The sequence below is a fragment of the Schistocerca piceifrons genome, chromosome 4 (genome assembly GCF_021461385.2).
Source record: "Schistocerca piceifrons isolate TAMUIC-IGC-003096 chromosome 4, iqSchPice1.1, whole genome shotgun sequence".
Lineage (NCBI taxonomy): Eukaryota > Metazoa > Arthropoda > Insecta > Orthoptera > Acrididae > Schistocerca > Schistocerca piceifrons.
The window spans coordinates 359276997-359293506 of record NC_060141.1 but is presented as its reverse complement, the minus strand read 5'-3'; the positions used below and the strand labels follow the sequence as shown (position 1 = coordinate 359293506).

General features: G+C 39.4%; 1 protein-coding gene across 1 annotated transcript in view; it reads left to right on the top strand.

Moving 5' to 3' along the window:
• Positions 1 to 15503, top strand: part of LOC124795843 (facilitated trehalose transporter Tret1-like) — a 58860-nt gene extending 43357 nt beyond the window's left edge. Inside the window, exon 4 of the mRNA XM_047259925.1 lies at positions 15174 to 15503. Coding sequence (XP_047115881.1) covers positions 15174 to 15503 — 330 coding nt within the window. The remainder of the gene's footprint in view (positions 1 to 15173) is intronic.
• Positions 15504 to 16510: the final 1007 nt, after the last annotated feature.

Here is a 16510-nt window from a genome sequence, read left to right as displayed (position 1 = left end):
GTAAAGTGGAGAGAGAAGGGGTTGGAGAGACTGACAGGGGGAAGTAGGAGAGAGGGGCAAGAAGGAATGGCTGGAAAAAGGGGCGAGCAGGAGTTGGACAGTGATATGGGGAGTAGGAGATCGACAGATAGAGGGAGGAGGAGCAGGTAGACAGAGAATGAAAAGAGGAAGGAGATGGACATAGAGAGGCTGTCTTCATCTGAATGGAAATTAATTACATGTGGTGTTCCTGAAGGTTCCATCTTGGGTGCAATGCTTTTTCTTGTATACATTAATGACCTCCCATCTGTTATGTTGCCAGATGCTAAGTTTGTTTTGTTTGATGATACAAACATTGCAATAAGTAGCAAGCCAAGTACAGGTTTAGGATAGCTGCCAACCAGATTTTCACTGACATTAATAAGTGGTTTAAAGCTAATTCACTGTCATTAAACTTTGAGAAGACCCACTATATGCAGCTCAGAACCTGTAAGAGATTTGCTTCCAGCATGTGTATAACATATGAAGACAAGCAGATCGAAGAGGTTGACAGTGTTAAATTTCTGGGATTACAACTTGATAATAAATTCAGTAGAGAAGGGCATACCAGAGAATTGCTTAAGCGCCTAAACAAGCCTGTATTTGCAGTGAGAATGATGTCAGATGTAGGAGATATAAATACAAAAAAAAACTTGCATACTTTGCTTACCTTTATTCTATTATATCATATGGGATCATATTCTGGGGCAACTCATCGAACTGAGCAAGAGCTTTTTGGTTCAAAAGTGTGTGATAAGAATCATTTGTGGTATAAATTCAAGAACATTATGTAGAAACATGTTCAAGGAGCTTCGTATTTTAACCACTGCTTCTCAGTTTATTTATTCCTTAATGAAATTTGTTACAAGTAATACATCTCTATTTCCCACCAATAGCTCAATCCATAGTATCAATGCTAGGAATAAGAACAATCTACATAAGGACCTAAAATCGCTTACCTTGGTCCAAAAAGGGGTTCAATATTCAGGAACACACATTTTCAATAAATTGCCAGCAACCATTTTGCTGGGCAACTCCTTTTATTCTATGGATGAATATCTTAACAGACACTGTTAAGCAGCTTGAGTAAAAATGTCTGTTAGATTTCAGTTTTGACAGCTCTCGGTCACAGCAGTCAAGATTAGGTATATGTGTTTGATAGATTTATTAATAGTGCATTACAATGGTTTATTCTGACAGCGTGTTAATTTTGTAAATATTAGCTGTTCTAGTTTACTGCATTGTATTCAGCTATTTTGACAATCTCCTGACAAATGATTGGGGTACTAAGTATTACATTCAAATGTTTTATGTTACACTCTCTGACATGTTCCACACCCATCAGAATCATGTAATTTTTTGAGTCTATGGAACGAAAACTGAATTTTAATCTAATATAATCCAAGGAAGAGGAGATGGACAGATAGAAGGATGAGGAACAGATAGACATAGAATGGAAGGAGGAAAAAGATGGGCACAGAGAGGAGGAGGAGGAGGAGGAGGAGGAGGAGGAGGGGCAGGAGGAGATCGACAAAGATAGAGGACATGGCCTTAGAAGGGGCGAGGAGGAGATAGAGAGGGCATAGGAGATTGACTTAGATGGGGTTGGAGGAGATGGACAGAGGGGGAGGAGAAGATGGACAGAGGGACAAGGAGCACATGGGCAGAGAGGGCAGAGGAGAAGATGGATAGAGAGGGGGAGGAGGAGATGGATACAGAGTTGAAATAGGAGATGGACAGAGGAAATGGACTAACAGAAGAATGGAATAAATACATGTCTGGACAATGCCTGGCACTTTTAGCTAGTATAATAAAACAAGAGCAGCAATTGAAAAAAAACGGTCATCATGAGGCTTAATTACCTAGAGAAGAATTAAAGTAAGACTGGCTGCTCCCAGTCTCTGGACAGTGACACTGTACATCTAATAATGTGTTATCATGATGGTTTGCCTTACCACAGGTCTACCATTCAAATTTTGAAAGTAAATCCCTTTACCATTATCACAGTTTTTGTCAGTTTTCTCAAAATAGCAACTTTTAGGTCCAGTTGGAAACCAGTCTGTAATTCAATTATTTCCTAACACATCAGTCCATTCACCCAGCATAAACCTCTTTCCACAGCATTTTTACCATCATCAATATATACCATGCTATCCTTATCAAACTATAAAATAGATTCTCCTAGCTTACCTAACATATCATATAACCTAAGTGTTGCATTTGATGTAGTGAATACAGCAATAATCATATTTGCAGCAGTGTTATTTTCTACATGACAATCCTTGAAATTCTACTTAATCTGCACCTTATTTTTATTAATAAAATTTATAATTATATTATCTCATTAATAATCCAATAATATCTCATAAAATTGTAATAGGTCAGTAACACACTCAGTTTTACTCATATTTTGACGTTGTCCTAATTTTTCCATAATGAATTCAGACATATGTTAGCAACATCAGATTTTCCTGGATTTTCATGTATTCTGTTAGGATATAATTCAATATCCAGTTTTTCTTTCACTGTTTTACATTTAAAAATCATGAGGCCTGGGTTCTAATTTTACTTCCATAAAGTCTTTTAAATAATTGTTAAACAACACATTGCTTTTATTTTTTAAATCTCACACTTCATAGCATCCAAAATTTTGTATCCTTTTTCCACAGCTTTCTTGCCTCATCAGTTGTTGAAGCTGCAATAAAACTTGTTTTGTTATCATTGTGATTACATTTATTTACTTTTTCTTCTGTACATTTGATACATAAAGGAAACAACAGTTTTTCATTTTTATTGATCTATATGTGTACTGCCAAAACTGCATATCCAGTCTGCTAGGTGTTGATACTTTGCATTTCATAAATCCGTCCATTTTTTAGAATAACATCTTGGTCTACATATTTTTATTGAATGTCATTCAGGATAATAATCATAGTGTTGTAGAGTCTGATAGTGGTAACACCATTTCCTTTAGCTCTTAAGTTTATCATATTAGTATGATAACCATAAAAAGCATCTCATAGATTCAAAGACTCCACAATGTCTGCTAACTATTTTAATTTCTTAAGTCCTTCATACTATGCTGAATAAATACAATTACATTCCCACATCGCCACTAAACTATATCCAGAATTTTGTATCTCACTACTTGGCGCCAAAGTCTTTTGATTTAGGTCATCCATAATCCCTTGACTGTTCATTCTTGGTGTTAATCATTTCGTTTTTAAAATATTTTCACAACCATGCAAAAACAGCCATGATATTGATAAATGGTACTGTTTTCTTTATCAAAATCATCTACTTTTGCTCCAACTATACTTAACTTCGCCACCATTAAGAGCATGTTGAATATTATTATTGTTTAAACTATTTAACAAAGCTATATGTTATTTACTATGATTTTCTTTTTGTTCTTCACCCAATACAGCAATTCTTTCAGCAGGCAAATATTTAGATCTGTGTAGAGCCATGTAAATCCCAGCAAATGTCAAATAACAGAAAGGATCAATATTGGCTATATATAGAAACTGTTTTCTTATTTCTAAACAACTGCATTAATTAATTTCTTTCCTCATATTGAATACACAATTTTCATTAACCTTCTGACTGTGCAGTCTGAGATATATTTCTCTGTCTTTTGGTTTCAGAGTGCCAACTCAGTATTCGATGTCAGGAACTGGTCCTATGTAATTTGTATTTTCTTGCACATTGAAAAAATGTGGAAAGTAATCTTTCTCTAATTTCTTGAAAAAGATAAGTTTGGGTAGCTGCTAAGAGGGTCTGCCATCTATAATTGTTAAAACTAACTGCTTTATCTCTAATTACATCCTGTGTAGAAAGTAGATGGTTTTATTGTATTTTCAATGCAATACTTGAAAATGAATTATGAATCATAACCTTTAAGATAATGAGCTATGAATGTGTAATTCCTGTTTTCTTCAGATCTCATCCACATACAGAATTCATTATTTGGTTAAATTGCAAAGAGTATCACCATTAAAATTGTGGGATAGTATGAGATTTGGAAGATTTATACCAATCTCTTGTTAGCTTCATAATCAAACCAAATGTACCTCTCAGTATAGGTACAAGAAATTCTCATTGGTATTCCTTTTTTACAAAGTTGCACCTGTTTCCCTGTAACTATTTTATAGCTTTCTCAGCACTGAAAAACGTAATATTTCTTATATTCTCCATTAATATAAGAACTGTCTTTACTACTGTTTTGGTAACCTTTGTCTACAACTTTCTTCACCAAATTTTCTTTCACATATATCACCTTTTTGCATTCCATATTCCACCTTCCATGCATCTTGATGCCTTATCCATTCTGTCCCAACTGAATTTCAATTAGTTCCCGCTCCCCAACGATGAAATCTGCTCCAAGCAATATCCCATCTTCCACCCTAGTCTCTACCTCACCCCGTCTCTCCATTTTCCTCTCTCCCTCTTTGCCTCACTGTTCTGCAGGATCTCACAGTCATAAACATCGTTCCACATGTGACGAACCTCGCCTGTTTTATCTCTTCGTTGATTTGTCCTCGGTGTCGACATAGTGGCTGCTACACTGGCTTTAAAAATGGGTTGTGGAAGTACACCAACTGTCTACTGCAAATGGTGTAGCAGACAGATGCACAGTTGCGTTTCACAGTCTTTTGCTTTCACTTTTCACAACCCACCAATATTACACAGTTATATGGACAGTGCACTATTGTTTAACTTTCGATAAGCCTCATTAATAGATTTCAGGCGAACATCCACATACGGCTACAATAGTTTACCATAGCACATCTACAAGCAGTAAAAACCTAACCACTAAGTTCACATTTCTTGAAGAATAGCAAGGTACATTTTACAAATTGGCCTAATTTTTTAACACTTATTCCGCAGTTAAGTTGAAGCATTGTTGTTGTTCTAACCAACACAGGGTTCTCGTCTGAAACCCAGCCATAGACTGACTGTCTCGTGACCAAGAATTGGGCCCTTATATATTCTCACAATAATAGGTGCTGAAACTACACATTGTTCGAAGTTTGATTTACAGAAATTACAATTAAAACTACTCTCATTAAATTAACTGAATACATCGAAAAGTTGGTTCTTTTTAACAGTTTCTTCTACTGCAAGGGTTAAGCCAAATTATTTGTTTAAATCATTAAATTAACAAATATTGTTACGCGAACAATACTTTTGACAAAACTTTAAATTACTTTGGAATTAACCAAGGGCTGACTTTGCTAACATGTTCTCAAAGAGAGCCAAGTAGACACTTTAAGGTTACTTGTAGTTGTCCCTCCAAATGTTTATAATTAGTACAGAATTTAAATTTGTTTATACATCAACAATAGAATTTAATTCACGAAAAAATTACTGATTTCAACCTATAGTGAAAGTATTAACTAGGAATAGTCGAAATAAGTTAGAAAATCAAAGGCATACCTAAAACTAAGCACAAAATTAGATCTGGTATTATATTCTTTAAAACTGAGGGCGAACCTTTCTCTTTTATGAAAATGCAGATTATATTCACATATGTTAATGGTAATCTGTTAAAACAGAGAAAAAACGAATTTAAGGAGGCAGATGGCAAAACAAAAGGGGAAGAAAAATTTTCCCAGCTTGCTTCGTCGCACGATCCATCATGATCATGATCATTTCCATTCACCTTCAGCATTACCATTACATCATATCACCATTATCATTATCAACAGCTATTTAATTCTGACGTAAAACCTTGTAAAAAGATTTAAAATCATAAATGTACTCCACCATTTCGTTTTTCTAAAAAAATCGTTATCATTTGTTTTTCTCATCTTTTAAATTTGTTTAACATTTTGCTAAAGAGCGATTTTTTACGCTGCCAAATACCCTTTAGAGGGGAGTTGAAATAGCAACAACATAAAATGTCAAAGGTCAAGATTCTCTACGGTCAATATGTTGTCCTTCAAGAAATATTACTCGACACTACACGGGCAGTACATTATTTGCTCTGTGTATTAGAGATTATAAGGATTTACCAAGTGGTCTGCAAGTGAACATTTCGATCTCTGTTCACATCTCAGATTCACCTGTAAAAACTTTACCAGTTTTTAATCAGCTTGAAACCAAGATAGTAAAATTCGTATTAAAGAGGAAAGAATGTTAATTAAGAATTAATTACCTAATAAACAAGAGAAATCACGTTAAACTGACTGTAACTGTGTTTGAGAGAATAAATAACAACGGCAAGAGCCATCGTGGAGACAATACCGGCAGATGTCACTAGATCGCGGAACCAACAATAGGTCGAGAGTTAGACTGTATTGTGATTGCGATGTTTTATTTATTTCTTAGTTACTAATTTTACATATGACCTGCATCCTAGAAGATACTACAGTCCACGATTCAAAGTTATTTTAGTTATTTATATCCATAGTGCATACATTACCGGAAAACACATCGTGGACATATGACGTACAGAAGCCACTAAATCGCGGGACTGTCGAGAGCTGAAGCAAAGCCCGATATTTTCCAGAGCTGTGACGTAAAATGTTCTAGCAGGTCAAGTCGTACCGAAGCACAGCTCTTGTTTTGAAACGATGTCATTCAGAATAAAATTCAAGAACTTTTAACAGCTGTGTCCTCCCTCGTCATCAAGAGCTAGAATCTATCGACTGTCGAGATTAGGCGTATTGGTTAGTTAAAACTAGGATACCTCCACAGGACAACCTTTGGAAGTTTATGAAGAGATTTCGCTGTTTCTTGGTCTAGTTAATTGATGGAGATGGGGAAACAGAATTAGTTTTTAAATAAAATCCGTTAGATTTTCTCTGGATTATATGATATGTACAGTCGTGGACAAAACGAGCAAGACCCCTCGCCTTTTCGTTATGCTGATCCGCACAGCTTTAAAGTCTGCTACACAGCATAATATGCAAGGCGACCAAGTGCTACCAACATACTATGCACAGGCGTGAAATTGAAAAACTCTCCGAAATTTGTCAGACTGTTTACAGTCATGTGTAAGAGTATATTAATGCTGATAAGTGTGTTAACCACAACACCTAAATATAAGATATAAATGAAGGAAGAAACGCTAATTAGTATGAACTGTACTAATAAAAGTGAATTTCAGCTTATCGAGATAACATAACTGTTTTAGTAAGACAAAGTACCCCAGATCGTTACGAATTAGCATAATACAGGGTGATTCAAAAAGAATACCACAACTTTAAAAATGTGTATTTAATGAAAGAAACATAATATAACCTTCTGTTATACATAATTACAAAGAGTATTTAAAAAGTTTTTTTTTCACTCAAAACCAAGTTCAGAGATGTTCAATATGGCCCCCTCCAGACACTCGAGCAATATCAACCCGATACTCCAACTCGATCCACACTCTCTGTAGCATATCAGGCGTAACAGTTTGGATAGCTGCTGTTATTTCTCGTTTCAAATCATCAATGGTGGCTGGGAGAGGTGGCCGAAACACCATATCCTTAACATACCCCCATAAGAAAAAATCGCAGGGGGTAAGATCAGGGCTTCTTGGAGGCCAGTGATGAAGTGCTCTGTCACGGGCTGCCTGGCGGCCGATCCATCGCCTCGGGTAGTTGACGTTCAGGTAGTTACGGACAGATAAGTGCCAATGTGGTGGCGCTCGTAGGACTCTCCATACAGTTGATTGTGGAATTTGCAGCTCTCTGCTAGCTCTGCGAGTCGCTTTTCCTGGGCTGCGAACAAATGCTTGCTGGATGCGTGCTACATTTTCATCACTCGTTCTCGGCCGTCCAGAACTTTTCCCTTTGCATAAACACCCATTCTCTGTAAACTGTTTATACCAACGTTTAACACACCACCTATCAGGAGGTTTAACACCATACTTCGTTCGAAATGCACGCTGAACAACTGTCGTCGATTCACTTCTGCCGTACTCAATAACACAAAAAGCTTTCTGTTGAGCGGTCGCCATCTTAGCATCAACTGACGCTGACGCCTAGTCAACAGCGCCTCAAGCGAACAAATGTACAACTAAATGAAACTTTATAGGTCCCTTAATTCGCCGACAGATAGTGCTTAGCTCTGCCTTTTGTCGTTGCAGAGTTTTAAATTCCTAAAGTTGTGGTATTCTTTTTGAATCACCCTGTATTATGCGCATTTGGCTGCGAAATGGTCTGTGTCAACGTCCATACCAGTCATACTGGATTACCGTTGCTAACCTACCACAAAAGCGTGCAAATTTAGCAGTGCGTGAAGATTCATAACGAAATTCAGTTAAAAATCATTCAGTGTCACACTTAAGTCAATTCAATTATTGACAGAAGCGGAAAAAGTAGGCAGTAACAAGTAAGAAATTCTACAACGGTTTCATATCGACATCCACAGGGCACCGGTACAGAATAAAGGTAGCAATAAAACGTATTGGGGGCGCGAGAATTTCTTAATATTCCTTTACTGATAGTCTACCTGCCTCCATCGAGATTAGAACCGAAAACAAGCCAGACCTCCCTTACAGTAGCAAACACCTTTCACTACGCTAGCAGACAACCCAGGCAAGCAGCCCTCTATTATTACTCCAGACATGAGTAAGACGGCAATTTCGCAATGAAAATAGTAAAATGATCTGCAGTTTCCGTTGCACAGAGCTTTCTGGACTAAAAAACATGAATTGTCTACCTTTATGTCACCGCTTATGTGACAATCATTCGGAATGTTTATCGAAATAACAAAAAAACTGTTATTAGCGAGTAGATTTAGTAGGATAATTCTGCACCATCCTGGGAAATAAACGGCGACGTAGCTGCCAAAACGTATTCTACAATGTTTCGATTCTCCATTTGACGTGCCCCAGCCAGAAAACGTTCATTAGCCGAAGTGTTCCTTAAGATAGCTAGCAATGGGAATGCTCGCACATCTAAAACATGATGGCTTTAATAGTGGGATCTGAATTACCACGTGTATAGGCAAATGGATTTTATTTACATTCCTGTAAACGTAATTTGGATGGACAGCGTAGCTACGATTAATATGCTGATGTATCGACTGCAACTGGAATATTTCGAATAAAGAGTAGGGGAAATTATTATGCGGCCCTCATCTTCAGTAACTGTGGTAGCTATTTTCGTTGTTAGGATTTCGTCACGTAAATCGGTAAAAATGGAACCCTACTAGTTTCACTTTCTTGATCGTCTATCTGTCTACCCAACCCCTAAAACCCATTTACCTCGAGTACGGGTATACGGTCCCTTGGTGGTGTAAAAAAGTGAGCTATGTTAACGAAATCTAAAGATACGGACGTTTATGTAAAGAAAATTTGTGCGAAAGGTCAAAAAATGGCTGTAAGAACTATGCCAGCAAACTGCTTAGGTCATCTGTCCCCTAGATCTAGAACTACTTCAACCTACCTAACCTAACACACATCCATGCCCGGGGAAGCATTCAAACTACGGCGAAAGGAGCCGCGCGGTCCGCTATATGACGCCATTGGTCGCGCGGCTAACCCGCGCCGGCAAGCTGTTAATATCATCTGGTGTTACTAAAAAGTTATTCACTTCTGGTGAATGATTTTCTGCGCAGTTCATTTAAGTAAGAACAACTAAAATATATTTGATGTTACGGAAGAGGAAGAACGCCTAATTCATTTCCCCTTGTCTTTATTCATGATGTTAGATTCGCAATCTGAGCATATGTGCTATCCATAACCATACTTTAGATCCAAGTCAGTCACAGATATGTGAATACAACACATTGGCTTATACTTGAGGTATTTCGTTTCCGACGAGGTGGTGGCAGAGGATGATGTGGCGCCTTCGAAGCGCAAGTTTCTCCAGTGCTAGCTATCTCAGCACATTAGCTGAGCGAACTTGCATACTATGTTGGTAGCACTTCGTCGCCTTGCCTGTTATGCTGTGTAGCAGACTTTGAAGCTGTGCGGATCAGCATAACGAAAAGGCGAGGGGTCTCGCTCGTTTTGTCCACGACTGTACATGGTAGCCCTAAGAGTTGTGTAATGAAACTCTGTTCTGAAAGCTTGTTGTTTTTCCAAGTTTGTGTCGGTGGCCATTCATCACACGCCATACAAGTTGGCCAGAAGCATGGCGTTAGTGCGTCAGTCTTGAAGAGCGGGTACAACTGGTAAAACAGGCCACAGCCCTTATTGGCAGCGCTAATTATGTCCGACCTCCAAGAGTAACTCGTGTCTATGATAAGACCAAGGTATTTGACTATGTCACAGCAAGTCAAGTCAGTGCCAACCACTGCCGAGGCTGTGTCTCTTTCTTTATTGTTATCTCAATTGCTCACGAAGGGGCCGCGTGGCAACGGATAAAATCACTTTTCATACAAAAGCTACATAGATTTAAAAAATGTTTTATAATACATGAAAACGGATGACGATAAATGATGTTTGTTTAAAACATGTTGGTGGACAATATTTATGATTTTTAAAACATTTTAAATGTTTTCATGTTACAGTTAAAATATAGTCTCCAATGATAATGTGAATGATAATCTGCTATGGTGATGTTGTTGGCAAATGAAAACGAAAATGGTCAGGATGAAGGTGGAATGATGAGTGACTATGGAACATTGAGGAACCGCAGATAACGACTAAAGGTCAGTGAGGTGTAGGAAGAAGTGGGAAGGGGGGGGGGGGGGAAGGGGACGGAAATGGGGGAAGGATGGTTAGCGTTGTGACTACGGATCTCAGGACGGGTTTCATTCTTGGGGAGTGGGAGTTGATTGAAATATCAGCGAGAGAAGGCTAATAATGCATGAAGGTTTATGGAATATGGGATATGGTTGTAGTGGCGTTACATAGGCTGGATTTTAGTGAGCGGGATTTTGGTTGCCAGAACTGTCTTTTGCTATTAATGTGTTGAATACGATGGTGCTCTAGGAAGAGAAGAAGATGTGGGAAGAGGCTGATTTGGTATAGGATACTAGCTGGGGAAAGACGTTGTGTCTGGAAGGCGAGGTAGAGTGCTTGTCTTTTCAGGATTTCGAGGGACTTTCAGAATTTGGGGAAGGCAGACATCTATGCGACGTTGGTGTCAATGAGGATTTATTATTTATTGATTTATTTATTTATTGCTTATTTAGCCTGACCAGATTATGACCTAATTCCCATCTGACTAAGAACAACACGTACCAAAGATTTCACAAATAAGCTCACAGTAATAATAGACATAATAATGTTAACAATTACAATACTAATAATAGTAATAGTTTACGCTAATAATAATAATAATAATAATGATCATAATAATAATTGGGAATGACATAAGGATTTGTATAAATTATTTTAGTACTTTTTGGGTTTGAGGACCGCCAGTTACGCGTTGTCGTCATCCGTTTTCAGTACCCAAACATGTTCCGGCACCACTGTGTCATCATAGGTGGGTTTTCGTTTTTATTTAGTCTTTACATTTGGTGAGCATGAATTTTCTGGACCACTTTTGTTTTAATTATTACAGGTAGCTTGTCATATTTTCGTATGGCAAGCACTTCCATTCTCCGCATCATGCTGAGATGTTGTGATGCATACGTAGCTATAACAAGTATTTTCCACAAGTAATGTAGTAAAACTTTTTTCACTACATCAGAACACAATCACACAGTGCCGAAACATGTTTGGGTACTGAGAAAAACGGTGTTTTGCGTAATTGGCGGTCCTCAAACCCAAACATTTTAACTGCAAACACGAGCAATTCAAGGATCTGCAAATCAAAAGATGGATATTTTAGTACTTTTAGGTATGTGATTAGAGTTAGCAGGACAGAAAAGAATATTGATGAAGAAGAAGATGACAGTGACAGTAGAAGGTAGAAAACAATAAAATACAAATAGAGAACTCTGCTGACAAGAGTGTGTGTGTGGGGGGGGGGGGGGGGGGGGAGGGGGGGGGGTTTACGAGACTAAGCATGGAACTGAGTATAGAATGTGGGCCATTAGCTGTGTTTTGAAGCTCGTAAGGGATTTGGTATCTCTGATATTCTGTGGAAGATTTAGTCGGGTTCGTGATATGGAGAATGATTTAGAGAATATGGAAGTGTTATGTGTTGGTACAGAGAGCATTTTACTGTGTTGAGAGCGGGTGTTTCTCCTATGCTGTTCAGATAGTAGTGTAAAAGATGACGGTAAATAAAAGGGAGAGCAGTTATTGAGAAGACGATCGAGCAAGCATTGGGTATGATAGTCTCTACGCTTCTAGGCACGAACCATGATAATTGTTTGCTGGCAGGAGTGATATGGTCGAAAAAGGGAATGCCACAAATGCATCGTGCACAAGCATTCATAGGCAGTTAGAACCTACACCAGCTTTCGTGTGAAACTCCTTGGAGAATAGCATCACCATAGTCGAGTATAGGGAGTACAAAACAAAAAAAAAAGAAAAAAGAAAAAGGTTCAAATGGCTCTGAGCACTATGGGACTTAACATCTGAGGTCATCAGTTCCCTAGAACTTAGAACTACTTTAACCTAACTAACCTAAGAACATCACACACATCCATGCCCGAGGCAGGATTCGAACCTGCGACCATAGCGGTAGCGCGGTTCTAGACTGAAAGCGACCGGCGTAGGGAGTAAATGTGACTCTACAAGCCCGAAAGAAAACACTTTTTTATGTTTTTGTAGTGAGTGAAGTGATGCTGACACCTTCTTACAGACTGCAACTGTCTGTTCAGTCCAGTCTACATGATTATACGGAATTATTCCCAAAGAAAGAATGCAGAAGAAAGAAAGGTTATTTCTGTGCCGTTTAGGATTAGTGGTGGAAGACATTCTCTGTATTGAGGGATAACGAGTCTTTTGTGGGCAACTAAAGTTGCTTTGTTTTAGATGGGTTAAGTTTCAAACATAATTTCTACAGTCAGTCTGACAAAGCAAACAAGTCAGTATTTACATACTGGATGGGTGCGCACTAGTTTGTTGGGTTTGCACTTAGATGTAGCTGGAGATCGTCAGCGTATATTTAAAGTGGGAGAGAACAGCGAGACGTCATTAACATATAATGAGAACAGTTGCGGTCCCAATATTGATCCTTGAGGGATTTGTGGTACTAAACTCCTCCATTGTGACCTTTTTGTTCCAATCATTGCACGTTGCTGGCGCAATGTAAGGTATGAGTGGAACCATTCTACAGCACTAGAAGAAAAGTTTAGGCTTTTTAGTTTAGCAAGTAAAATGTCAAACGTGAAATCTGAGATCACATAATAGTCACCTGGTGTTTGTCCATGGCTTAAATCATCAGTCACTTTTATAAGTACAGTCTCTACTCGTGTTGCGATTGACCTCCACATGCGACCTGTTAGTAGTTTTACTCGGTTTCCGGCTTTGCTGGTTGTTGAGGAGGTGTGAATTCCATGTTAGTTTTGTGTCGAAGCACAGTCCTAAGTACTTTTCAGCGTTAGTAGGAAGTGTGGGTTGGTTGTGGATACCGAGGCTGTCACACTGTTCCGCGTATATAGGTGCAGGAGCAGCATATGTAAGCTTCCAGAGGAAGGCTGCAGTGACACATGGTGGGAAGGCTAGTTGTGCAGCTCTTGACAGCTGTGGTCCGCAGAGCGACTGAGTGACGGCAGGTGGCGTGAGGGGCTGGCGCTACGTTTGGAACTGCCGTTCCTGCCTCTCTTCTTTGCTTCCGCTCGTTGTCCAGTGCCTTGCTGTGTACCCCTAATCTTTTTGTTTTGTTCTAAATGGCGCGGCTTGAAATCTGAGCAGATGATATGCGCGAACAACATGTCACTAATGAAAATTTAAGTGTATTTTAATAAATCCCTTGTACTGTTAGCAGGGTACTATTATGGAGTGGGGTGAATGAGGGTACAGCGGCACACGTATTACAAAGATGTTCAGTAAGTACCGCAAAACATTTTTTTTTCTGAAAGAGGGTTGGTTTCATTCAGGATTCCAATATAGCATATTAATCCCCATCTTTTAAATACAAAACCTTATTTTTCAACAGAAACTCCTTTCAATGCGACGGCGTTACACCAGCTAACTGGGAAGGCGTGTATGGCTGCATGGTTCCATTCTACTCGTCGACGACTATGCCAATGTTTTGCCGCATCGTCGCGCGGGGTTAGCCGAGCTGTCTAGGGCGCTGCAGTCATGGACTGTGCGGCTGGTCCCGGCGGAAGTTAGAGTCCTCCTTCCTCCATTTAGGTTAAGTACTGCGTAAGCTTAGGGACGGATGACCTTATCAGTTCAGTACTATAAGATTTCACACACATTTGAACATTTTTTTTTTTTTGCCGCATCAATAACCTCCTAACCTCCCCATCATCAATGCACTGCTTTCCAAAGAACGTTATCCTTCACCGACCAGACAATGGAAGTTGGAAGGTGCGAGATCCAGGCTATGGGGTGGACATGGAAGGACAATCCAATGAAATTTTATGAGTTCCTCTCGGGTGTACAGACTTGGGGGAGGCCTTGTGTTATCATGGAGAAGGAGAAGTTCATTTGCATTTTTGTGGCGACGAACGTGCTGAAGTCGTTTCTTCAATTTCCTGAGGGTAGCACGACACACTTCTGAGTTGATCATTGTGCCATGAGGGAGGACGTCTTCTGCTAGGCGCACACCTTTGAGTACAGCAACTGGTGGACAAGTACGTCAGCACTACTAACAAATACGTTCAGTTGAGCAGCGAGGTGTTTGATTGTAATCCGTCTGCCACCTCGAATGAGAGCGAACTCACGTTCCAGTATTGCACGAATCACAGCTGTTTAAGGCCGGCCGGCACGCGGGAGATGGGAAAGTTTTCCACGACCTCGTTGCGATGATAACAGACGTCACGCTTAACGACTCACCGTGCTTTTTTTCACAGCCGGGTCTCCGTAGACTCACTGCAAGGCCTATGAATATCTGCTGTGCTCTGGTTTTCCGCCAGAAGAAACTCAGTGATAGCTCTCTGATTGGAATGTATCTCCGTTACAGACACTATTTTGAAGGCTATGTATAGCATCGCCACCTATCGGAAATTCATGAAACTATAGGGGCTAAAGCGGAAATATTGTGGAATATTCCCGTTTCAGCCCCCACAACAAATTCCGCATTTTTCAACCAAAACTGGTCTAGGAAAAAGTGTTCTATTTATTATTGAACGCCCCTCGTAGAATAAACCTGAATATGTTAGCTGTCTAAAACCTCAACGTCTGTTGTGTTACGTAGGTCACCTACAACCTGGGCGCCAACGCGCTCACTTGGACCGTGGTGAACGAGTTGGTGCCTTCCTCTATTCGTGGTCTCGCCAACTCGGCGGTGGCCGTCTGGACGGCACTGCTCACCTTCGCCTGCATCAAACTCTTCCAGGTGGTCTCTTCTACCCTCGGAACATACGTTCCGTTCTGGTTCTTCGGAGTGTGCGCCATTGGGGACTTCGTCTTCACTTTCTTCTTAATTCCCGAGACGAAAGGCCGCACGCTGGAAGAAATCAACGCCGAGATGAGGAGCAAAGCTATGGGGAACGTAACGACTGATGGGGAGAAGCCTGACCCCTGATGTGTGTCCTGTAGGCAGTGTGTTACGAAATCGCGTTCGTCGATTTTCTGCAGGACCCAGTCCACCCCGTTAGGAGGCAGCTGACTCTCTTGTCGAAGTGGATTAAGCACGCTTCTTTTAAGAGGAAAGGGACTAATGCTAATGACTAGATATACTGTTTCCGACGAGGATGCAGTAATGTCTTTCCTGACTACCTCGAACAGTGCTTGCGTTGTGGAGTTCATTAGGCATCAAGCTCGAAATGAGTTAGTCAGTTCGACGTAGCAGTTCAACTCTACAGCACAACAAGCTACTGACAACATGTACTCATATCTACACGATCTGATTAATGATACAAATGTGAAATGTGAAGAATACATCAAATTGCATACTGTTTAAAACAGGAATCATTCGTCTCTGTGTGACAGCAAACAAATGTGTATTCGTTTTATAAACTTGTTCGCTTTAATTTCAAGTAATCTAATGTCTCTCTCTGTATTGTTTTGTTCGTAGATCTGTAAACTGTTGTTATAAATAAAACATGTGCTTCACGAAGTGAAAAATTTATGCTTTCGAAACAGAGTGTGAAATAACGTTGGATGTAATGAATGTGACGTTATAGGGAAAGAAAAGAATGTTTAACTATTGGTATTCTTGTAAGTGTTCACACAGAAAGAGAACGCCGCCAATTTGTCTGTAGTGGTGCAGATGGTGGTGTTTATTCACTAAAATATATTGCAGAACAGTGACTAAACGTCTGGGAGACATGAAATATCCGAAAACTGAGACATGATAGTGAAGAATGCCTTCGGCCAAACCAGCACTTCACCTATGACGAGAGAGGAATGTTAGAAAATAGTATGACTGGCTGCAGAACTGTGTTCGGAATAACTGTCGTGGGATCGCTATTAAATCTACATACTGAACAGAACTAAGATTATTTATCGTACGATTATGCTTTCACTTCAAAGTTAGAATATATTCTGTAATCCAGTAACTTTAGTAAAAACTAAATATTTTCTAACAAT